General features: G+C 35.7%; 1 protein-coding gene across 11 annotated transcripts in view; it reads left to right on the top strand.

The window, feature by feature from the left end:
- The window catches only part of RIMBP2 (RIMS binding protein 2), a 146,876-nt gene extending 120,956 nt beyond the window's left edge, over positions 1-25,920 (top strand). For 7 of the 11 annotated variants that reach the window (XM_084491642.1, XM_084491646.1, XM_084491645.1 and 4 more), the window contains 12 exons: positions 178-327; positions 1,919-2,077; positions 4,593-5,324; positions 7,065-7,182; positions 10,188-10,340; positions 13,473-13,657; positions 15,902-16,070; positions 18,159-18,224; positions 19,602-19,705; positions 21,573-21,644; positions 22,764-22,898; positions 25,266-25,920. In XM_084491642.1, coding sequence (XP_084347768.1) covers positions 178-327; positions 1,919-2,077; positions 4,593-5,324; positions 7,065-7,182; positions 10,188-10,340; positions 13,473-13,657; positions 15,902-16,070; positions 18,159-18,224; positions 19,602-19,705; positions 21,573-21,644; positions 22,764-22,898; positions 25,266-25,454 — 2,232 coding nt within the window. In that variant the 3' untranslated portion in view covers positions 25,455-25,920. Of the gene's footprint in view, positions 1-177; positions 328-1,918; positions 2,078-4,592; positions 5,325-7,064; positions 7,183-10,187; positions 10,341-13,472; positions 13,658-15,901; positions 16,071-18,158; positions 18,225-19,601; positions 19,706-21,572; positions 21,645-22,763; positions 22,899-23,484 lie in introns of all 11 variants that reach the window. The other 4 variants (XM_084491643.1, XM_084491644.1, XM_084491652.1 and 1 more) reach the window with 4 other exon arrangements.
- The last annotated feature ends 193 nt before the right edge of the window (positions 25,921-26,113 follow it).

The following is a 26,113-nucleotide window of genomic DNA, read 5'->3' as shown; positions in this document are numbered from 1 at the left end:
CAACCAAAAAACTCCTGCAGGCTCCTAAAAGGTTAGAGTCAGGAAAACTAACATTGTTTTAAGCCACAAGTATATTTAAATGTTGTGTTCTTGAGTACTCATGTCTTATATTTGCCATTTCTCCATTGGTTGCAGGATCAAGTCTTCACAATTTTCCATTTTTTGTTGCTTTGATAGATGGAGAGAAGAAGTGTTTTTAGTGAAAGGAGCAATGCAGCCCAGTATGCTAACTCGGATGATGAGGAAGATGGCTATGATTCTCCTAATGTCAAAAGGAGGGGGGCTTCAGTTGATGATTTTCTGAAAGGGTCAGAACTTGGAAAGCAAGTAAGTAGCCTGGTATTTTTCTTGTGTCAGTTGTCTGGTATGAAACAAGTATTTTTGTGAAGCTCAGCAGGCTATTCAGGGTATCGACTGATTATTGTAGTCATACTGGTAAAACTGTGGGTAGTTAGGTAAATGTCCTCTTACTGGAGCATTATGCTGTTTTATGGGAACTGAATGCTTGGCACCATGCATCTATAGGTTGTTATCCCAAGCAGTGGTCTTAAGCACTGGAAACAGAAAAAAATGGAACAGAAATGTGACTCAAATGTCACATTTGGGCTCTAAGCTTCTGTATCATGCATTACTCTTGCATATAAAAGCATTCCGTGAGGAAAAAAAAAGGGAAGGGGGAAGGATTTCTGTGTGACATAAAAGACCTGTAATCCTAATTAGCAGAAAATCAGCAACATACATACATACTTTGCATGCTGTAAGGAATAGAGAGATGTTGCCAAAAGAGTTTTTCCACACCTGTGCAGCTTTTAGTCTGATCCTGCTGGAAACAAACATGAATTTCTTACATTACTTTTAAGAGAGTTGTAAATCCTAGCAAAGATATATTTTATTATGTCTTGACATGGTTGAAGAATCTTATTAGCCAAACGTCTGACCTCCCTTCTTGAAGGGTCAAAGCAATGGCCTTCATTATTTTTGTACCAATTTTGAGACTTTCTGGAATTTTGGTTCAGTTCGCTACAGAAGCTCAAGCACTTATAAGCATTACTCCAAACTTCAAATGTTCCTTAATATGCAGCTTCAGGATTTGATTCAATCTTCATGTACAGTGGTTCCCATTTTTTTTAATATATCTAATCATGCTGTGCTTACAAAATGTGCAGTGAGTTTAGTTCAGTTACAAAATGTACAATGAGTTTGGTTTATGATCTGGTTTGTTAAATGTAATGTTCTGGCTTAAAAGTTTAACCAAGGCCACTCCTATTTAACAATAGCAATTTAGTAAGACATACTTTGTCCTCTTTGTCTTCCAACTAACTGAAAGTTAATAAGAACTTGAAATATTGAATTGGTTTAAAAACAAACAAACAAACAAACAAACAAAAACACATTAAGATCATAGCAGTCTGTTCCTACAGTGTTTGCACGAATGAAAACTTCAGAATCCATCAGCTAGCTGTATCATATAATGATGGTAACGTACTGCAATAATTAAGTGCTGATCACTTTTAAATTATAATGTGTTGCAACAAAAAGCTGTGAAGAACAGAAGATATGTGAATTATCCTAGGGCTTTTACAATGCGGTCAGCAAGTCTACTGATGCATGAAGGACCTCTTTAAATTATGTGAGTTTGATCAAGACTAAAACTAGATTTGGTGCTCTGAATGCAGACATTCTTTTTTGGGTCACCTGTGAGATTGAGATTGGATTTATTGAATTGGGAGCATAAATGGGCAAAAAGTTTTATATATGATCTGTCTGCTAAAACAGAGGAGCAAGCTGCATTATGTAATTTATATGTAGTATTAGCTTGAAATTCAAACCTAGGAAATGCTTTTAGTCCTTCTTGGTGGTATACAAAGATTTTTAATGTCACTCGGTAAATTTTTTTCTCCCTCACCCTGCTGATTAGCCTCACTATTGCCATGGTGAAGAGTACCATACGGAGAGCAGCAGAGGTTCTGATTTGTCCGATATTATGGAGGAAGATGAAGAAGAGCTGTACTCGGAAATGCAGCTGGAGGATGGAGGAAGACGACGAGTCAGTGTGACTTCACACAATGCACTTAAGGTAAGCATGACTGCAGAGAAACCTTAAAAATACCTCTGTCTTTTTATTCTTCCTTCAAACCATTTCTTTTATACACTTAGGGATTTTGCATACAATTAAAACTAACACTGTTGTATAAAACTAGAACTAGGGCAAAAATTGTTTTTATGATGTCGAGGCTATCTTTAACATATTTGGTTTGACATCTTTTTTTTTTTTTTTTTCTCCTTTATTTCTTCTATAGTTGGATAGCTAATCTTTTAGCTAGTTGACTATTTTCCTATATGTAATTGTGGAAGTTGCAATTTCTGATCTATATCGGGGGTCTTTTCCCATATTTATATGACAATATACTGCATGTGCTACCCAGACCATGAGTTGTTTCTGGGCAAAAAGGTTTATATAAACATACAAACATATAGGAAAAAAAATTTTGGCTTTTCAAGTCTAAGGAATTTTTTCCTGTTTTCAGTGCAGTGCCATCTCTTCCTCTGGCTTTAAAGCACACTTGTAAGAAGGGGATTTGGGTGAACTCTGTTTGATAAATGTATTATCAGAAATCCTTGTGCTCTGATTATTAAAGAATCACCTAATAATCACTTGTCAGAGACAGTAGGAAATATCTATCAGCAATACTGCTTAATCACAAGAGGAGTATTTATCATGGAAGACAACAATTAATTATTTGCAGAATGTTGAACTTATCCAATACAGAATATATGTTTCTCATACTTGTATGTATAAATTGTAATTGCTTTTCATGTGTCTGTTGATTGCACTAAATTGTGTTTTTGTAGCAAGTTGGATAACTTGAATGAGAAGGGAAACCACAGGTGTATTTTTCTTCCAGTATGCTGGTAAAGCATAAAAAAATGCTATGTTCTTATGTATAGAAGAATTCTAACTGTTGTTGTAACTGCCTTTGTGTACTGTAAATTCAGCCCTTTTAATCTGATACTGTCTGGAATAAGACAGGTACTTTTTTCAAAAGAAAAATAATCAGTGTTTCAATTCTTCTGCTATCATAAAGGTTCAAACTGAAATCCTTCTGCATGCTGCTTCTGTCCCATTCGTCTGGGGGAAAAGTGAATTCTCCCTAGACTGTTCTTGTTCTTTATGCATCAGAAATTATGTCTACTTCTTGGTTTTACAATAGTGTTGCCAATTTTGATATCTAAATAGGTGATCCAGACCCTTATTTGGTGTAGTAAATCATTTTAGACATGTTAAAGTTTGCAGGCATGCTTTTCTTGATGTATTAGTGTATGTGGAGGGTATGGTTGATTTTCAGTTTTAGTAGAATTTATTGTGAGTACTTCCTGGGGAAGGACTCATGGATGTCAGAGTCTCATGTGTAGACTATTGCCCACCGTGTTGATAAGCTTTTTGATACAAAATGCAGGTCACATTCTGATCCCAAAGTGTTTCATAATTTCCCCCTCTTTCACTAGATCCAGTCTCACTTTGCAACAGCAGTAGCAAACAAAAAAAATGAAAAACACATTTAATGAATTTTCCATAATGGAAACAGATTCCTGTTCCTCTTGCATCTGAAGGTATTCCAAACATGCACTTTCAGCTGTAGTTTTCTCTCCAAAATAACAAGAAAATGTTTTGTATGTGGATATATACTTGCTTAATTGGGAGATTGTTATTCCCTATTATATATATCTATCATGATCAGAATGCTTATTTTATTCAGGCTGGGACAGTTTTTACGTACATCTGATATAAACAGAGACTTTCACTTACTTCTACTAATAGGCTGATTCTCAAATATTCGTTTTAACAAGCAGGTACAAGATTATTTTGGGAGATATGATGACAGTGCAAACCAAGAGACATCAGAGAGCAGTTTGCTTCTCAGGATTCTTTCTGTGGAAGCCAAGCTTTAAAATTGGGAATTTTATTTATATTTATTTATACATACATACATATATATATATATATATATATTACAGTTTGACAAAGGAAACTAGAGCTTCTTTAATGATGTTTGCAAAATGTTTCTCCTCTGGCAGGAGATGTAGGAATATTTGCTACTCATATATATACGGTACTTTCACAGATGCAAAGCAAGACAGCTTGTTATAACAGACTTTTCATTCTCAGATAAGGGTACGGGTTACAAAGAAAAATTAAATTGCAATTTGGCATGGGGCAAGGAAAGTACTAAACATTAGTGCTATGTTTTAATGTCATTCTCATTCACCATGCTGGAACCTGTATGCAGCTTCTATTGCTTTGTTTTAAATGCATGGGTTTATTCTTGTTAGAGCATCACTCAGTTGTTTGTACTGACCTCTCATGTTGTATCTGACACCCAGCAACTTCTTAATCATGTATTTATTTTTCACAGATACTCATTCAAAGCATGACATCTTTTTCACTAAATAAGCTGCATGTCTTATGTTTGCCATTGCTCTAAAACTAATTCTGTCTTTATTTTTTTTTTCTTCTCCCTTTTCCCTCCCATTTTATTTTTGTCACACGCTATTTGTTCCCTGTCTGGTTTTTAACATTACATAATCTTAAGGAGTGCGATAAGAATAAGACCACTGAAGCCACTTTTTTGGAACAGCCTGACTTTTCACAACAGATACATCACAGTAAAAAGCTTTTCAGTATTCCAGAAGTAGCTGAAGAGGATGGTGAATACACTGAACTGCTATACAAGCAGGGTTTAGGTATGCCCTATAAAAAGAATTCCAAAATAGCTAGAGACTCTAGACCACCTAGGCCCTACAATCAAGACCAGCAGCACAACTTCTGGTATGCAGCCAAGCACAGAATTTCAGGCATGGAGGATTTTGCTGGAGACGACAAAGGATGTAAATATAGCCGATCTTTATCGAGAAGCCCAGACAGTGGACTAGACTGTGGAAGTGAAGAAGAAGAATCTCGTTTTACTTTCAGATATGCTTGTGATTCAGTTTCTGCCAATGTTGCATCTAGCTGTTGTGCAGAGACTGCTAACTGTTCCTGCAGGAAAAGCATGAGGCCCTTGCTTGCTCGCAGGAAAACCTTAACAAGACAAATCAGCATTGAAGAAGATTTTGGTGACTTGGGTCCTTCCTTTGAAGAGCCCAGGAATGAACAGGTCAAGCCCAGTTATGAGAAAAAGTATGAGGCTCAGAGATGTAATAGAACAGATAATTTGTCTAATGAAGAAGTTCAGGGAGGCTGGAAGACCGACTTAAAAATGGCTGACTCTAGGGCCGCTGGTCCACTTGCAAAGCCATCCCACAGAGATGCAGAAGACTCTCTGGTGTGTGAAATAAATCTTCCTTCTAACATCTGCTTGCCAAATCAGTCTGTTTTCTTTCTCTTGCTACTTTTTTTCTGTTTTTCTTTTTTTTCTGAGTTAATTTTTAGAGTCCATCCTTTGGACCTATCTGCTGCATTTCCCCCAACCCTTTTTTTTCTCCCCATTCAGTTTTCTTTATTATTCCGCATTTTGCTTTATGGTCATCTCTTTTATCATGCTGAAATCAGTTTAATTTGCTTTACAATGATTTTCCCACAGAAAAAAAAAATACAATAATGGCTGCTTTTATTAAAGGACAACTGAATCTAAATTTTAATTAAGGGTTAGCTGAACTATGATTTTCCAAAATATTGTCTTTATTTATTTTGCCCATCTAAATGTTGCTTAAAAAAAAAAAAAAAAAAAAAAAAAAAGCAAAAAAAAAAAGCTGCATTTTAATTGGAAAAATATTTCATCAGTAATTATTATTTTAAATATCTCAAGGAATCCATTTCATCATGTTGTTTTTGTTCATTTCACTCTCAGAATTTTTAGGATATGCTCTTTATCATGAACCATCTCTGGACAAGAATCAAGATTCTCCCCAGTGTGAACATGACCCAGATTTGGGGAGTCACAGGTTTCATCATATTTCCATTTTCTGCCTTCTCTCTGCACTGTCACTACTTCGCCTTCCTTTTTAGATCATCTCTTCTTGCCTTTGAAGTTGCAGACTGCATCTCTGCATGAGAATGCAGGCAAACAGCTTCTTCGAAAGGGAGAGCCAGGGCTGTTCCATATCTTTCAAGGATGCCTCTGTGTGATCTTGCCTAATTGCATTTCTGTCCATTAGTCTATAGCAGAGTCTCCATGCTTTGACAGATGCATCCATAGGTTTCCCTGCTCCCAAAAGACCGAACAAGTTCTTTACCCTCTCAGTCTACACAATCCAGAGTGGAGATCTCAAATCAAGTGTTTTTTTTTTTTTTTTTTTTTTTTTTTTTTTTTTCTAACAGTAGAAATCAGCTGCCTGCTCTTCTAGCCCAGCAGTTTAATCTGAAACGATCCTTAAAATTTTCTCCCATTGAAATTAGTGCACAAGCTGTGTTAATTTCAATGGCTGCATGATGAACTCTGGAAAGCATTAAAATAATACCATTTAGTGATAAAAATAGCAACGTTTTCTGCAAGTGAACAGAAAGAGACAGATGTGGTGTGAGATGAAGTGTGTCTACATTCCCTTCTACGTGTTTCAATAACCTCTAAAAGGCTTTAAGAGTTAAAGGCCATTATAGAAAAGCAGTGTGCTCAAAGACAGAAGGATATACCCTTGTTCACATGCTGCAAACTGGACAAAGCTATATAGCTGAAAACAAAGATATGCTTGCCTTTTCAGTGTAGCCTGATATCGTCAGCTCTCATAACCGGTTGCACTACTCTTCAGGAGATTATAACGTCATAGCAGCAACGACAAAGGCAAAAGAATGTTTCCAAAATTATTCTTTTCTTTTCTTTTTGTTCCAATATGTGACTGCTGGTTGCAAAATCTCTGCCATAAATCAGGGAACCATTTTTTCTTTTGCAGGTTTGCCAGGCAACAGTATTTAGTTTTCAGCTAACCTTTCAGTTAAAAACTAAGTTTAGTTGCCTTTAGAGCTTATGCTTCCAAATGCGATTGACCTGATCAATGTCCAACCATATAACCATAATGTTACCATGCATGTAACTTACAAACCTGTTTTTTCTGTTGTTGTTTTTTAGCTTTTAGGTAATCCATCATCTGCAGGACGGCCTGAAAGGGCGGAGCATGCAGGGCGAAGGTCCTCTCATGGCAGTGCAGTGCCACAAAGGTCTCGACCAATGTTGGTCCCTTCCATTGGTTAGTTGGACAGATTGGTGAATTTCTGTTCTTTGCAGCCTCAGAGTTGGGAAGGTGGTCCTTACAATGGACACTTGTCTTGAGCTGTGGTTTCTCTTAGTTACTTAAATGAGATGAAATTGAACTAAAAACATCTCCATCTAAATAAGAGCTAAATGTAAGCATACTGGGTTCTCAGGGGGCTGAATCAATAGAAATCAACATCACCGGGATGGTTTTTATTGAATTTAATGGGTATTGGAACTTTTCTAAGCTTGGTTAAGGTTAGATACTATCAAATCTTACCAAAACAAATTACTATGCAGGCAGGCATATGATCAGTAAAATAAATGTACTCATTCAACCATCCATTCATCCATCCATCTTCCCATTCATCAACCATTATTTTGCATTCACTTTCCATTTTCTTGACTACTTTTTGGAATTTAGCATGAAAAAAAAAAAAATGAAAGCTGTTAAATGCAACAAGTTAGTAGAATTTGCATATATTTACTAGATTTGATATTTCATCCCTATTCTGGTTTACTTATGACTTAAAACGTATGCTGATGTATACCAGAAAATCCAAAAAGTAGTGCAGAAAAGATAATGGAATCAAGACATTATGGAAAAATGCATATTTGTTAAAACTTGCACTCTAGACTGATAAATAAGGAACATGCATGCTGAAAAATTAGCAAACACATGCAAAACAAATGCAGAAAGAATTTGGTGAGCCATTAGCAGAACATTACTCCATGAAGATGTAAAACCAGTTAGGTTTATGTCCCTAACCTGGACTTCATGAGGATGAGCCTCAGGGACATCAGGAGGAGCCTGAAGCAGTGTCAGGATGTTCTCACCTGACATTTATGTGGATGAGTGACATCACAAATGGGTATTATCAGAAGGAAAGAGACTGATCATAAAGGAATGCTTTTACTTTTAAATCTTAAATATTTTTCCCTTTTTGTGGGTCACACTAAAATGCCAGTACTGAAGTGTACTGTCTATTAAAAGCAAAATCCCCCTAGTGGACACAATTATATTTATATGTGGTGTATAGTAATTATTAATGAAAGAAACTGTAGATCACAATACATGCAGAGCTGTAATGCATGAAACTTTCTTAGCATTTGCAGTATAGCATAGCTGTTCAGAAGCCTGATTCTCTTCCCACATCCTGCTGTAAATGAGGATAATCCTCAGATATCAATGGAATTACACTGGTATGAAAATGGTATGGGGAAGATTCAACTCCAGGGAGGCTCCTGTGCTTCTGTTGATGGGTTATTGTTAGCTGAACCAAACAGCATTCAGATGATGGTGTTAAGGTTGTTAGATTGTCGCATCTTTTTTTTTTTTTTTTTTCCTAGTCTGAAAGCAGCCTGTTTTTCTCAGGAATAAAGATTCCTGGCTTATGTTTGGACTACTTAAACCAAGTTTTGTGTCTAAATTCATTCTTTTATATTATGTGTAAATTTATTTTATTTTATTTATTTATAAATAGCAAGAAAGCAGACAGGTTTTGTTTGTTTGTTTTTAATTATTCCTTTGGGTTTCCTTTAATTTTGATTGTAATTAAAAAATAATGGAGGTGATTAAATTTATCAGAACTCACTTTCTGTCAACAAAGTTAGGGTACGGATCCCACCAAGTAATGACTCTTTTGTTTAGCAGTTCAATAGCAACAGTTTAGGAATCGGATAAAGTAATTAGTTTCTTATAATCAGTCAAGCAGATTAACAATCAAACTAAAATCACAGATTTTATTTCTTTCAGTGCAACTTCATGAATTAGTGTATTTTGAGTTATGTACAATCCACAGATGCTCTTTGGGATTCCATTTGGAATAAATTACAACATTGTCTAATGTTGATAACAAGCAAACTACAGAGCATTATGAACAGTATCTAACAACAAATAACAATAATAATAATAATTAAAAAAAAAATGCTGGGAAGCTGTTGGAAGGCCAGATCTGCCTTCAATTTCAAGAGTCCTAATTTCTGACTGAAAGACTAGTGATTAAAATTGCTGAAAGATAGATATGCATTATTTCTCACTTTCAGCATCATACCATAGTAAATCACTTTGAGGATAAATGAAGCTAATATAAACACTAGATAAAACTCTGCACAAAAGTTGCTTCCTGGAAACTTGCTGGGAAAAAATAATCTAGAAGACATGAAATATCTCAGCAGGTCAGATAAAAAAAGTGAGTTAAAAATATGGCACACAAAAGCATGTAGTTGAGTGGTGAATAAACTTGAAGCAACTTCAGAACTCCAACTAACAGAGAAGTTTCCCATGAATAATGGCTGCAAGTAGGGTTTTGGAAGAATGAAATTATGGTGGGTCTGTCATTATAATACGTAAAACTTTAGATGGCTTAAATATGTGAAACTGTTGTTGGCCTCAGTATACAGCTCACAAATGTGGATTCCAAATTTCTTGGCACTGGCTTATTCCTTTACATGTATGCCTGGAGTATTTGCTAAGTTACTCGGCTTCACTAATGATGGGAAGTTTTCAAAGCAGCATTGGCAAATTAAATTAGAAGGAAAGACCTTTAACAATCTAATGTTGTCAGGATTCCAAAGATCAAATCTTTCTCCAAATGTTCCAGAATTTAAAATAGGAAATTCTTTGAAGTATTTTCTCCATTAAGCTATAAATACTTTGGGTTAGTATACTGTTGCAGATCTCCTTGCAGATCTGTCAGGTTGGATTATTTAAACCTCATAATAACAGATGATTCCTGTCCAAAGATCTAACAAATAATATTTACAGTGTGAATTAAAAAAAAAAATAAATAAAAGATAGATGCTTTAGAAAAGGAGATGCACATTTCCCTGCTGAAGGAGGATTTCTAGAGGCTGAGACATCTGGCAAAGCTTACACAGTGTTTAGCCTTCCTACTATATGCAAGTTAGTAAAGAAGGTAGTCAAAATGTGCCCGCAGGAGCCTCCGCAAAGGCGACTATACAATATGTTTTAATAGATCATTCCCTTTTTCTTCGTAGAAATTACAATGGACAGTAACAGTGAAGGCGGTTGGTCTCGGTCAGGTAGTGAGGGAAATATTTCACCTGTAAAAGAAGAAGCTTATTATCGCAGCATTGGTGGACACAAGAAATGGCCTCAGCAGCGTACCATGGCCTCTGAATATAGATACGGTATGCCGAACATTATTCATCCTTTATGACAGACACGTTTTAGAGCTGCGTGTTAACAAGTGCGGTTATGTATGACAACATTGCATGCAATGCAGAATGCCAGGGGAACTAGCTCTTAAGTCCTGTCTGCTGTCAGGTAAGTCTCTCCAGCTCAGCTGTAAGGGACAACAGCCCTTAGTCCTCTGTCTTGAAACTGCTGTGCAGCCACCTTTGCATACTCAATAGAGTCTGAGCACACTGCATTGCATGAACCTCTGTGAAGCTACGCTGCTACTAACGCCAATCAATATTTACTGTATATACCTGAACAACCATTCATCAAAATGAGCACATTTTCACTAGATTCATATAGATTGGACAGGGTCAAACAGTAGCTGGTAAATCACAATGTGATTTATGTGTTCAATAATAGGAATCTGTTACCAAACATTAATCTGATTTGCAGCTTGGGCTAAATGATAATTCAGGGTCTTTTCATTAATCACACAGGTCTTTGGCTCTGTCCCTTGGTGAAGACAAAAAATATTCATAGTTTTAGGAAAAATTACATAATAATAGCAAACTTGTATTACACGAGTAAGGTAATTATACCCACTACTGATAGTATTTGCTGCTTCATCAACATAGAAATCATTACATGATCAACAATTCAGTTTTCATAGTTCATAACATAGTGAATTAAAGTGTCTAACACTTAACCCATAAAAGCAGCCAAGGCCATATATAGATCTAGGAAACACTTAAAATCATAGAATATCCCGAGTTGGAAGGGACCCATAAGGATCATCAAGTCCAACTCCTGGCACCACACAGGTCTACCCAAAAGTTCAGACCATGTGACTAAGTGCACAGTCCAATCACTTCTTAAATTCAGACAGGCTTGGTGCAGTGACTACTTCACTGGGGAGCCTGTTCCAGTGTGTGATCACTCCTTTTTTTTTTCTCTTTTTTTTTTCTTTTTTTTTTTTTTTTTTTTTCTGATTTTTGAAATGAAGTAAATGGACCCTGAAAGTTAAGTAAATTATAATTTAATGCTGGGTTTCAAAGCAAACATATCTGACTTACAACCAGATCACCAACTTGTGTAAATCAGTGTATAGCTAGTGAGTTCAATGCAACTACAGGAAATTGACATCAGTTGGGAATCTGGCTGGCTGCAGCCAAAGATTTAAGATTTTACATACACAATTATATATGTGTATGATATATAGCTCATAAGAGAATAAGTGGCTAATGAGAGAATAAAGAGACTATTTGTGTTCTCATTCAGTGAAGCAAACTTCACTGTCATGAGTCAGATTATTACAGGTTAGTGCTTTTAACTGGGATACATATGGCCATAATTCATATTTGCACCTAACTCCTATTAATTACAGTTGAAGTCAGATGCAAACATTGGTATTTTTAATTTAAAAATTAACAATCAAAATATCCCACCCCTTCAACCACCTGTTTTATGTTGCCTGGTGGGCCTGAGTATAAACCACATAAAGACCGCAACATGACTATGAGAGGAGAACAGAATAGAGAAGAATCCCACACTGTGTGTCCCATTGCTTTCTGTCCCATATGTGCACTTCTTTCACACACCCTTTCTGTGCTTTGTGCCTGCATAAAGCTTCTTGGCTGGAATTTTTCCCTGCCCTTTTGCTGTTCTGCATTTTTCCCTACTCACATTCTTTCTTGCACTTTGGACCCAAGAGTCAGTAGCTGTTTCCTTAAAGCTGTGACCCTCTGAGTTTTATTTTTTTTCTGGTAGTTTAAACATGTCAAATGTTGAATGAAATCTGTAATTGAAGCTAAAAGAAGTGTATGTTTTTTTTTTCTGAAATACTACATATTAAATATTTCAATGATTACCAACAAAGGTATTCGTTATAAGAGATGATTACAGTAAAACTTGTATTAATGTGACTGGAAAAAAAATGATATAGGTAAATTACATTTTCATTGTAGTTCATAATGTAGCTCAATTTATCTGTGTGAAAGGTTGTGCAAACTGGATGATAGGTATTGATTCAGCAAAGAACAAAAGTATCTGACTTCCATTCAAGTTAGTGGGACTTTGAAAATAATTTTTATTGAAGTGGCTTGTGATTTTGCGTGCTTTTGGGTCTTCAGCTTCATGTGTCTTGAAAGAGCAAGTTTTTTGGAGAAAGTACTGCTACATGCTCTTTCAAAACAAAATTAAAAGCATTTGAAACCTGTCAACTTAGTGTCACTTAGTGTTAGCCATTTTGGCCTAGTTTACTAATTCAGTTTTACTGAAGTCCATTCTCAAATACGTTGTTGAATCAGGGACTATATGCCTTCTCCAGGTAACTTGAAATGTCTGAAAGCTATGAGACAACATGTTCATTCTTATTTTTTAAGTCCTAATTGATTTGGTACCCTGCAGTGGCCTGAGAACAGTATAGTGTCAAGTGTTGTGATGTTCACGGATGATCCTTCCTAATGAGTGTATAATTAAATGCAGTCACAGCTAACCTTTGCTCCTGGATTTTATCATATTTTATAGTGTTCAGGTGGGTTTGGGGCATTGCTGTCAATGTTAACTATTGACTTTGTTTAAGCAAAATAGTAGTGTAGTTCCATCCCTGACGCAACTAACACTACCGAAATATATTTCTCCTTACCTGTCTGGAGAGAAGAGGTTATAACCATGTTTTAAACCTCATACCTAAAACATGGTATGTCAACACAGCTGGGATGTGCTTTCTTGTGTCCATGAAGAGCAGAAGCAGCTGTGCGGGAAAACAGGTGGATCCAAAGCATGGTTATTTTTGCAGTAATGTTAACGCCTATCAAAATCATCATTATGTCACTCTTAACATGCTTCACTAATTTATAGCAAACTATAGTAAACCTAACAAAAGTTGCTTTCTTATCTAAGCTATATTCACCTATGTAAATGTCAGTGTGGTGTAGATCAACACCACGTTCAGTGCATGCAGACTGAAACTGCTTAAAAAATTACAACTTGCTAATTAAAAAAAAAAAGAAATGCCAAACTTGATAGGACATGCTTTATGTTTTCACTGAAACACCAAACACTTTTCAAATATTAAATGAAATAGTTGAAAAAATGAGGCCAAATTACTGAATTGCTCTTTTCTGAATTTACTTTCATAGATGGCTATGGTGGTCATGACCATCTTTCTCCAGATTTTTATGAAGAATCAGAAACAGATCCTGGCACAGAAGATATTTCTACTCGAATATTTGTTGCACTCTTTGACTATGATCCGCTGACAATGTCCCCAAATCCTGATGCTGCAGAAGAAGAGCTGCCATTTAAAGAAGGACAAATCATTAAGGTGGGATCTAAAAACAAAGGAAACAAAGGACCCATTGTTACAAACAGCATGTCCTTTGTTTCCAGTTGAGAGCGCAACTTGTATGACAAGAGTCCAAGATCTTTTTTTCCTCTAGAGGTTCAGGCTGTAAATCCAATTGGATTTGGAACCTAATATCTACTGCTAATTGCTTAAATATAATTAGGCAATAGGAAGAAATCTCAGAGTTGCGTTAAGTAGCTAGGAAAGACTCAATTTGAGATTTAGATGCAAAGACTAAATTGTGACTCTGAGGCCTCCTGTGTCTGTTGCCACAACCCCTATAGGAAAAACTGCTTCAGAAATTGACCTCTTTACTGCAAAAGTGCTGTAAAAGAGCTTAGTGTTGCACCTCCGTATGCATCCACTGCTGCTGTATTTTTTTAATCACTGAACCCTTCTAGCACATATACACTTGAAATTAAATAAGGTCTAAAATTAGGTATTTCTCTTCCAGAATCATCCTCTTTTGAAACTGATAAAATAACTTCCTTTTTTGGCTGTTCAGGTGTAAGGTGCAGAAGTTGCTCCTTGAAGAGGGAGCAGAAGACAAATCAGCTTGTTTCAGGTGGCAGACAGTGTTAGACTCCATCTGTGTCTTTATGCATGCCCTCTGTCACAGCTTGCCTTATTATGATTGTGCAGCTGCAAGACGAATTTGTTCAGTTTGCTGTTCTGATTTTGGAAAGCTAGCAGATTTCCTGTTGAATCAGCAGGTGTAAGCATCTCTTTCCATAGCCTTGTATCTAAGCTATCTGGTGCAAAATGGGTGGAAATGAGGGAGGGGAGAAGGAAGGGCTGCTGGTAATCCAGGGTTTAACTGAGATTTAAGTACGATCTGAAACTGAACCTAAAAATATATACACTTATACACTTATATAAGTGTATATAAATATATACACTTATTTGTAAAACTATAAAAAAATGTTACTTAAGCTATTAAAATATATACTTCCTTCCACTGTGTTGGATTGGATCCTAACATTAATGTCTGTACACAAAAATAACAATTTTTTAATGTTAATATGTTAAATACTTGGTTCAATATTTTGCTTACCTCTTTAAGTGATATGATATAAAGTTATGCCCAAAATATGGAGATATATGGAAAAGAACTTATGTTTCATTCAGGTGTTTTAGTTATTTTTTCACTGATAGTACATTTGTCACTGAAAAGTCTAGTGAGTCGCCACACCAGATATTTATTCTGAGTGATGTTAACTTTATATCTGGGACCATTGTAATAATTATGTGATCTACTGGTTTTGATTTCTCTTTGAATTGATGTGAATGTGGATTGGTTTGCATTTCCAAAATACTTTTTGTACATTACCCAAGCAGTTGTGTGAAGTCTGTCCTGTCCGTACATTACAGTCGCACATGCTGTATTGTGTGAAGTAGTAATGGTGCCAGGTAAGTTATGAACATGTTTTGATTCAAACTGAAAAAGATTCATGTTTGAGAAAGCTGAGGCTATTAAAAGGTCAGTTTTTACAAACTGTGATTTAAACTGAAGGGATTGGTTTGGATTTTTTTGTTTGTTTTTAAAGAAAAGAAAGCAATTGATTTGCTTTCTTTTTGGAATTGGAAATTAACCATCAATCAGAAATTAACCATCAGTTTTGTGTTAAGAATATCTCTTTTTTCTGTGTTGTGCAGTCTTAGATTTAGGCCTCTGTATCATTGGCAAACTTTATGAATTGACTGCATTTTTAGAAATTAAGACAACTTTTGGATTTACCTGTTCTCATTGATGAAAGCTCATGCTATTCTTGTAGCTTAATGTCTTCTGGAAAAACACTATTGGAGCTTAAGTAAGTATATACATCAAATATTATTAAGTATTAAATAGGCATTTTAAAATTTATTTATTTTTGATCATATGCAAGTTCTAATCAAAATAACAAAACTTGGGCACAGTTTTGCAAATGCTTCTTATTGAATATATGTCACATGACACCAAGCAGCAGTGCCATATGAATAATTCCATAAACATCTATGTAAATAGGTAAGCATGCTTTTAACTTAGCACATGGGGAAACTGATGACTTTCAGATGACTATTTTTTATGCTTTTCAATGCTAACCAAAAAAAAAAAAAAAAAAAAAAAGATTTCACATCTATACTATAATTACCTATTTATACCTTGGTAACTGTTCTGTCTTCATTAAAAATCCTAAATACTAAAACCTTTATTAACCAACACTTTTATTATTTAAATGACAGGTTTATGGGGACAAAGATGCCGATGGATTCTATCGTGGAGAAATCTGTACAAGAATTGGTCTTATCCCATGTAATATGGTCTCTGAGATCCAAGCAGATGATGAAGAGATGATGGATCAGCTTCTAAAACAAGGTTTTCTTCCTTTGAACACACCAGTAGAGAAAATAGGTAAGGGAAAGTATATATGCATAACTTCACCTAATTTTGGGTGCTATTAACTTGGCTGGATCTGCTTTGCCTTTTGTTTTTATTATATGCTGATGCATTTGAATTTTACAGCAATTTACTACACTATGGGATACATTCTGTGTCAGTATCTGAATTATTCAACAAATATTTGATCTTGGTCACACCTTTTGCCACAAATAAGGACTTTTATCTTCACTACTACACCCATTACTTTCTTTTCTTATTTAAAAAAAAATGTTTTTTTCTTACCTGAAAGATTTATAGACACAGAACTAGATCCCTGTGCTTTGGAGTGTGCTGTGCTGAAGTGCTTTGTGATATGCTCACTGCTGCAAAGCATAAAACGAGTCACTTATTGTTGTTATTTTTACTCTTCTACATTTTCCTACTTTACCAATAATTTAAAGGGATGGTGGCAAAGGGTTATGTATAATATAATTTGGGATAGCAATACATATGAGATTTTATGGGTATTGCAGTAACAAACCCCTTTAAAAGCAGAGTTAGGCCAAATGATTTTGTGTTATGAACCACTTGCATTACGTCATCGGTTCAGTGTTGTACAGAGGCACGCGATGCAAGTATCTTAATTTAGATTTCCTTCTAAAGGTAAATTTTAAACAACTATCTCAATATGTTTTAAACCTTTCAGTGTAATTCAGAGAGTATATAGGGCTGGAACTGTTTCAGTCCTGTTTAAAAGTGAACTGTAAAAGTGGTTGCTAAGAAACAAAGTCTTCCACCATTGTTTTCTTAGATTGAATAAAACCTTATCATATCCAAAAACATATTAGTAAATGTTAGACAATTTTTTCTTCTTCCTTCTTCAGATATTGAGATATTTTAAATATCGCTATACCCCATGAAAGGGAAGGGGTGATTTAAGTTCTTAGTTGCTGTATTTTCAAATCTGTGTATTTATTGGGAAATGCCATGTTAATACAACAAATACTCCCACTTTTGGACTTGTAAACCCCACTGCCCATCTGCTCCTCCAGGTTTAGCACATACACCTACACATACATTTCAAAAATGTGGGACAGGTAGACAGTGGGACTTACAGATGTGCCCAAGTAGGTTGGCTGTCCACAGCATGATTCTGCAAAGTAGATATAAACATGGGCCTACATCATATGAAGCCTAGTGGAATTGGATACCTAACTTGCTGTGGCTACATCTGTAAACACAAATGAAGGCCTGGTGGGATTAACAAGTGTCTAAATGTTTTTCTAATTCTATCATGAAGACATACCTGAATACAGAAAATATATTTCTAAACAATTATGCTTGAAATTTACTGCTGTGAGTCCTGCTCAGTGCTCTTCTTACTGAAGTCAGGAAGTTGTCGATACAGAACACCTGTGAAAATGAAACCACCAGTCCGTGTAATTCCCTATAATTTTAATTTTTGGCTGTTTAAGGGATATTCTGCAAATATCATCTTTTTTCATTGCACTCAACTTGCAGTGGCTTCTGAAATAGTTGAGAAATCAGAAAGTCTTTATCTTGGAAAGAGGGAGACAATTTGAGATTAAAAATCTCAAAGGTAGGGCAAAATTTCTAAGCACTGAGTTTTATTCTGAGACATTTCTGAGAACTGTTAGCAACCTACCCCCAGCAGTTCACCTTTAAATATTTTAGCTATTCAAAAGTACCATATACTTTTTATTATGGATTTAAATTGTTAGTCACAATAAAGAATAAATTAATTAAAATAAAAATTAAAAGAAACACAAAAACCACAGTCATTAATGGATTGGGGAGAGCAGTTAGTCTGGCTTAATTTTAAACTAAGTACAAATTCTGAATAGTAAAGAGATCCATGTGCTCAGATCCTTACTGTCACGGTGGCTGCCCACGTGGATCTTTTAGCAGAAGCAGGCTCTAATTGCTAGTCTGTCTCATGTTGTTAATCATATTTTTAATGTCATATCAAACACTTTACATTGCTGTGTTCATATGACTATAATTTTCTTAATCCTTTGCCCACATTAAATCCTTAAAAGCAGAACTTTGAACAGCTTCATATCTTCTCTTCTTTTATTTGTATGCATTCCTTTCCTGAAGTCAACTGTGACCGTTTCAAAGAGAGCACACGCTCTGTACACCGCAGATCCAGAAAGTCTAAAAGAGGTCTGTGCTAAGAAACAATAACTTAATTCAAGCTGTAAAGTAGCTGAAATGATTTGAGCTGTCTAGATTTATTTATTTTTTAATGCCTTTTATCTTTGGAAACCAGCAGTTGGAAAATAGTGTCACATAGCAAATACATACGGAATCCTTTCTGGATTCTTTTCTTGGTCATAGAGGGGCCTTTGACCCTGGACTGTGGGCAGTGTCTTGCCCCAGAGAAGAATTCCAAAATCAAAAGTGCTCTTCTGAGGTAATCACTTAAATACGGGTTGATCCAAGTGTTTGGGAAACAGGGGAATTGGGTCCTGCATCTCTTACAGTCCATGCCTTCATTTTGGATCTCTCCTTGTGTTATGTAAAAATCCCTTGCAATGGTAGCTGGGAAGGTAACTCCAATCCACCTGCTGCAGAAGTAGGTGATCTCTGAAAGCTTCAGTGTCAACTGGTGAGCAGTGTGAAAGCTGCGAGTGCATGCCACACTCAGTATTTGCTCCTACATCAGCTGAGCCCTTAATGCCCACCCTCCTGCCAGAGCAGTCATAGGGTGCCTCCCAACCCCACGTTTCCTTTGTCACACTGCATAATGCTCATCAGACCTGCCCTCAATGCCTGTATGTAAGTAGCACTAACAAGCATGTTTCTTTGCTACAGCAATCATCTGCAAGAATCATGCTAATAATCATTTGAATTTAAAATGTGGCCCATTTTAAACTTTTCTGTAATTCAGTAGCAAGCAGTAAACATGTCATCTGGTTCCTGTAAACTATTTTACTCTTTTCCTTCTGTTCCTCCACAAAGGAATCTTAAACAGTACTTGAGAATGGGTTCTTGTAGTCAGTCTTGAAAATACTGCAGACCACTTACATGATTGGTAACCTCTTTTGTCTTGGGACATCTGAGAGTGTCCGTTTCTCATTCCAGTCTCCCAGCAGAAAGTTGAGGAATAATTTCAAGCACAAAACTCCTTGTGATTGAGGGGGGAGGGAGGGGGGTAGGTAGTAAAAGTTTTACTAAAATGAAATAAACCTGACTTCTGAGCATTTACCTTTACATACCCTGATAAACTCTGATTCTTCCAACAAAGGATGGCAGTAAATTTCAGAACGTTGATTTTGCAGATATATACTGTGTGGAGATTCAAGGGCTTAGAATAAAGAGGGCAAGACAACTGTTAAGTTACTTACAAAATGCACATGCTGTTTTGAAACTTTCATCTGTGTTAATAGGTTTGATAACCCATGGTGTCTTACCACTGTGCTAGAGAAATACCAAATGCACTGTTGTGAACGTGATGCAGGGAAAAATTGCACCTTGTGTTTTGTGTTCAAAATAACTTTTATAGCTCTCCTTCCCTTCCTCTCCTTGTGATTGGAACAGAAAGAAACAGACGGAGTGGCAGACAACCTTCAGTATCTACAAGAAGGATGGTGGCTCTGTATGACTATGATCCAAGAGAAAGTTCTCCTAACGTTGATGTAGAGGTATTGACATAACTGTTTACTGTGTTTACCATTTGTGGAATCCTAATTTAATTGAAACATAGTTGGTCTTAGTAAGCACTATTATGCAAAATCAAAAAAATCAGAATTACAAGCATTGGTCAGATATTTTCAGAGATGTATATATAGTAAAGGCTTATAAATTCTGCACAAGTCAATTTCTGATTGTTCAAATACCACAGAAACATAGAATGGCTTGGGTTGGAAGGGACCTTAAAGAGCATCTAGTTCCATCCCCCTAGATGCCACCCACTAGATCAGGTTGCTCACGGCCTCAATTTGTAATATTTATTTAATATGTATCAATGCAGTCAATTATAGATATATGGTTGTGCAATGTGTGTGTGTGTCTGCGAATGTCTCTATATATAAAGTCGATAAGGAAAAATGCATGGAGTTATAAATAGTAGGGAATGATTATTTTCCATTTATTGTTTTCAAGTTTTCTTTATATGTTACTGTCTAAGAAGATGATTATTTCTGAGAAGTGTTCCAGCTCACACTGACAAGCTGATAGCAAAGCACGCTCTCTAATGTCTGTATCATGCTTTACCTTTCCTCAAAATGTCAACCCCCTTCTGCAATGCAAACCAGAACTTTATAGTACAGTGGAACAGCATTCATAATATATTGTATTTTTTTTCTTAATGTATCTGAGCTTTTGTGACTGTATGTCTTGTCTTTAATCCTTTTTTTTTTCTTATAACAATGTAAAGATATCTTAAGTGACCACTGAACATTAGCTAGATCTTCATTTAAACAACTGACCATTAGCTAGATCTTCATTATGGGTTTATCTTCCATTTACCTACATGCAGTCTCCCATCTCTCCATATTTGTCATCAGCAACAATGGAATCACTTTTTACATTGTCTTTGATGTTACATGGTAAGTCCCACAACCAAGATTTGATGCAATTTTCATTTATATATGCATTGTGGTAAGAATGTCAGTGTACACTCAAAGCGCTAAATAAAATGCTGAAGACCTAGGAGCTTCCTCAGTTATTCAATTTATTTTTTTTAATATACTTTTTAAAATTTCTTTGTAGAACAACTTGGATTTTTTTTAAACAAGAAGGTAAATTTTGAAACAACTGGGACTTAATACATTAAAACTTAGCCAGAGTTGTCCTATATTTCTTGGTGAACCAAATCTGGTTCTAAATTATGGTGTTACAAAATAGTTTGGGCAATAAATCAAATAATTGCAACATACACATAGGAAACATCTTATTCATTCTCTTTCCTTCCCATGGCCGCAAGAAATTAAAAAATAAATTTAAAAATGAATTAGATTACATTTAAACCCCAAGCAATTAAAGAGATCAGTGTATTGTTTGCAGATTGGAGACTGGAGATACTTGTTCTAACACCTTTATTAAACAGAATCCAGTTTAGCCCCAAAATTTCAGTTCATATTTCAGAAAGGAAAAAAAAAAAAAAAAATCAACATCCTCTGTTTGTCTTGTAGACATTAGTCCTGTTTGTGCCTTGTGAGTGACAGTAAGGTACCTGTGAAGCCATGGAGTTCACCCTGCTCAGCAGAGCTGGCTTTAAAGTTTGTTCAGGTTGCTCACAGCTTCATGCAGCTGAGTTTTGAGCAACTCCTGGGTATGGTTGCATTCAGCTTGTTTGTTGCAGCAAGTCTTGTGGCTGTCTAGAACCTAATAAGAGAGGTGCCTAGATTTAGCATTCTAAAAAAAAAAAAAAAAGCTCTTAAACTTCAACTTAAAACTCAGTTTCGCCAATTCTGTCTTAAAAGGGAGGGAAAAAATATTAATGGTGTTACTGTTAATGAAGAATAAATGTTAACCTTTGTTTAACAAAACACATTCCTTTTTCCGCAGGCTGAGCTAACATTCTGTACAGGGGACATTATCACTGTCTTCGGTGAAATTGATGAAGATGGGTTTTACTATGTAAGTTGGCTTCTGTTGGTCACTGCTACAAGCTGTCAGCTCTGGGCCTCACTGCTCCCGCAGCTGTGCAGTAGAGCTGAACCTGAAAGACTGCCCTCCCTAAGAGAACAGTACTGAAGTTGGCTCACTTGCCACTTCATTCCAATTTTAGGGATCGCTGTTGATGTACCTCAAAGCTGTCTCTGGCATTTTATATTTTTGCCTTATATAGTTTGCTGGAAAATGTATAATTTGATCACATGTATCTATGTGAATGACTGTTAGTAGATAAGGCACTTCATCTGGGAGAAAAACCTCCATGCGGCCCTGGCCTTATGAAAAATGATTAGTTCATTAAAGTAAATTAATAGTTCAGTAGTTCAGTTTTGAGCACTGGTAACTGTTCATGCTACTTTGCCACTCCTTCAAAGCAGAAGAGTTGTCTCCTAAGAGACAATGTTCCAGTAGTAGCTGCCAGTCTGCATCCTTTTAGTTTTTCCACATGCACAGATAGCTACAGGAATAATTTGATTACCTCAGAAGTGCTTTTAGGTTGTGAAGCCTAGGACACTTATCATTGATGCTGCAGTCCTAAGGACCTGAGTCTAGAAACTGCATGGGATTTCAGTTATCATTTCTCTATTGCTTTTAAATAATGCAGGCATTAATTTTTTTTCCATTATGCACACTAGCACTTGTGATTTCCAGGTGTCAACGCATTCATTGCATTGGAACTCTGAGCGTGCAAGTTGGTCAAACAGCATGAGAATTCTCACATACAAACCCATTGGGAATGAGCTTTGAGTTGTCAAGTCATAGTTCAGACTTAAGTGCACCAAAATGAAAAAAGCACTGTGTCACAATCTGTATATAGCAAACTGGATGAGCAACTGAACTGCTATAGTACTCAAAGCATGTCTTAGTGTCACCCTGAATTATACACAAATGTGCTCATCTGTTTTTATTTGATGGATAGTGTCCATTGCCAAATCACAGAAATAGAAGCAGGAAAATCTGGCTTGTGTGACCTTAGATGGCTATTTCCTCTTCCTCACTGGCTTTGAGATGTAGTCGAAGTATTTCCTTACCTTATTGGCAACCTGCATTTGATTTTATTCCCTGAAATGTTCATCATTATAGGGTGAACTTAATGGACAAAAGGGGCTGGTTCCTTCCAACTTTCTTGAAGAAGTGCCTGACGATGTTGAAGTCTATCTATCTGATGCACCCTCGCAGTATCTTCACGATACACCGATGCGTACAAAAGCAAAAAGGGTAAGCAACCAAATAAGGAAAACTTAACTTTTTATTTTCCATTCCATTCTGTCTCATAATTTGGACACGACTGTTAACATTTTAAATCCACTCACCCATTTTAAATTATTTAACTTTCAAAATATATAAAACATAAAGAAAAAATGACTTTATCTAGGTTTCCACTAGCTTGGAACACTTACAAATGAATAATCTAAATCTAACATTTGACTGCAGTCATTAGAGAATCTCAATTATAATTTGAGTTTATACAGTTTGTCCCTGGTGAAAGCAGTTATTGTCTAATGCTTCTGAATGACTCTTACTATATGCAGTAGTTAGATGAAGGCAAAAGTTCTTGTGAATGAGACTGGTATGATCCCTTTGAATACAAATAGTAAATGCAGCTGATTGACAGTGTTCAGTCTTTTAATTCTTAGATTTCTTATTCCAACTGGCACTGATTAATTGCCCAAAGACATCTCTTTTATGAAAAACTAATCATGTTTAGTGTCTCATTTTTGGTTTTGTTTCATCACTGCAATACTTTTATATATTATATATTTTATATATATTTTTATTTCTTTGCTCATCTGCTTGGAAACAGAAGAAGAGTGTTCATTTCACACCTTAATAAGGCAATGTAGCCTTCACGTAAGTGAGCAACTGAAGATACCAATAGAGATTTCAATTAAAGCTACCTGGCTATCTAATGCAAGTCTTGAAACTTAATTGTGGGGGAAAAAAAAGAAATATGTCTCCAAAATGAGTGGCCACAGAAGACCAGGCTGTATGCTTTTGCTCTACCTAGTTAAGTCAATTTAGCTTTTTAGGAGACAAATCCTTTAAAAAGGAATTCGTAGAAATAAGTAAATTAGACCTCAATTTATGAAGGTCAACATTTGGAACATATTTCTTCATGAGCTAAATGTTTATGTTTACATAGAAAAGCGAGTTTGATGTCTAACTACCCTACAAACAAAAGCTGCATATTGCATTGTTAGCCAATCTTGGATATAAAAATTCCAAGTTCCTATACCAAGAGAAAAGCACAACACCCCCAACCCTCAAAGAACATATAAATGAAACGTATGCTGGTGTATACTGTAGTGTACAAGAGTAGAGTTGGTTTTGAAACTCATTACAGTCAAATATAGCTACTTAAATTATCTGCCTTTCCACGATCAATTATACCTCAGTTTGCTTAAGATTGACTATTTAACAATTCTGGAGGAAGGAAGAAAAAAAACCTACATGTGGTACACTTTACTTGGATTTTCCTAGAAAGTGCACATTTAAAATATTAGCAACTGTTTGGTTTACCAATGCAATACAAGCGTCAATACGAAACATGCAGCTCACTCAATGAATGCATTAGACTAAATATATGGTATCTTCAGGTGTACGTTGGGGTGCTTTACCAAGTTGTTTTTTTTCATTAGAATTAGACCTTGATTTAAAATCAAAGTAGGCTTGAAGCCCCTTTGCTTAACTCGCTGTTGCACACACCAGTAAATTGCTAATATTTTAACTTGGACTACACGATAAGACAGGTCCCTAAAGCATGGATTGTAGTATGACAATATCATCATAACAGATAGTACTACATTTTGTCAGTAGGGCACTGTAGTTATGATAGGATGAGTGTAAGTAGTTTTAGCATTTTCATTCAAGTGCTTTTGATGATTAAAACAATTAAGTCTCTTAAAATATTTAGGAATGCTGTCATTATTGTTCAAGTATTCACCTTCATTCAGCAACCTCACAGCTGCAGCATACACATTGAGCAGTCAGGGTCTTTAAGCTTTCTTTGATTGCAATTAAGGTTCATTTTAGCTTTTTTGTTTTTCTTTTTTCTTTCTTTTTCTTTAAGCCAGTGTGCCATCTTATCAAATATGTATATAAAGTATGCTAGTCATTTTTAAAGAAAAGGCATTTAAAGGACAAAAAGTATGTGATCATGTAACATTTGAACTAATTTCTTCTGGAAACAGTTTGGTTTCTATACAGTGATAATCCCTAGTAATTAATACATTTACTTTTCTTAAATCCATAGCTGAATGTGTCCCTCTTCATTTTTGTACTAGCATAGTACTGAAATGCAAAACTCCTTTTGCGGCTTTTGTGGCCAGAACTACAGCAAAAGAAGTGTAGGCAACTCTTTAAAAAAGTATAAGCAAACTAGGGCTCTATTGGCATGTTTTCTATTGTTTATACTTTTTCTCAAAATTTATATATTTGCTATACGCCCATATTTTAAGACACAGAAGAAATGAACCAGCCCTTTTGTTTAGTGGGTAATGGGACAAATAATGTTGCCAACTTTCTTGATGATAATAGCTTTTAAGCTTTCAAACATTCAATAAATTATAACAATATACCTAATAGGTTCCTCCTGAGAATACAGGTACAGCAAGGAGAGCACCATCCCCCACAGTTCATCTCCATTCTGGGTCACCTACGTCATCTATGGGTTCTGGTAGTCCCGGGAGAGGCAGGGATATGTCCTCGAAAAAGAAAAAGGGGCTGCTTTCCAAAGGCAAGAAACTGCTGAAAAAACTTGGTGCAGTGAAATGATTCATGTACTCCTGGACAACTTGTAAAGCTTCCAGTCTGTGTATTTATTTTTTTTAAATGTCAAAACTAGGGCTTTCATGACTATGAAGTACAACTTTATTAAACCTTTGCATTTTTAACTCTGACATCAATAGAATCATGTGAATTGCTTAAAACAGCAAGAAAAAAAGCAGGTGAGTGTAGCATTGCAAATATTCCTTTTCTTCAAAAAGAAAAAGTTGTAGGATTAAGACAAGAAGGACATGATTTTAGTTGAAGTCTATTCAACACCTGCAAGCGCACTGAATAAATCTCAGCCTTTTGTCTCCTTTAACCATGGGTCAGGTGAAAAAGAAAAACCTGTTCATTGATTTCAGGTCAAGAGAGATCACCCCATTCTGTCTAATTTTAATCATTTAAAAAAAAAAAAAAAAAAGTGGTCTTGAAACTCCTAGTTTAAATCAGCCTTGATGTTTTGCCTTATTAATGCACAATGATTTGTACTGTCTAATAAATATACAACATATACTTTGTATGTACTGTGTATTCAACTGTCCTCATCTTCCCTAAATCATAGTAATTTAAGATCAAATATGATGTTGCTAATTCCATTCCATGTATGATACAATTCTTGAGAGTTTGAAAGTACTGAGCAAAATGCTTTTTTCTTTTTTTCTTTC

The sequence above is a fragment of the Aythya ferina genome, assembly GCF_964211825.1.
Source record: "Aythya ferina genome assembly, chromosome: 17".
Classification (NCBI taxonomy): domain Eukaryota; kingdom Metazoa; phylum Chordata; class Aves; order Anseriformes; family Anatidae; genus Aythya; species Aythya ferina.
This window is presented reverse-complemented; position numbering and strand designations above follow the sequence as displayed.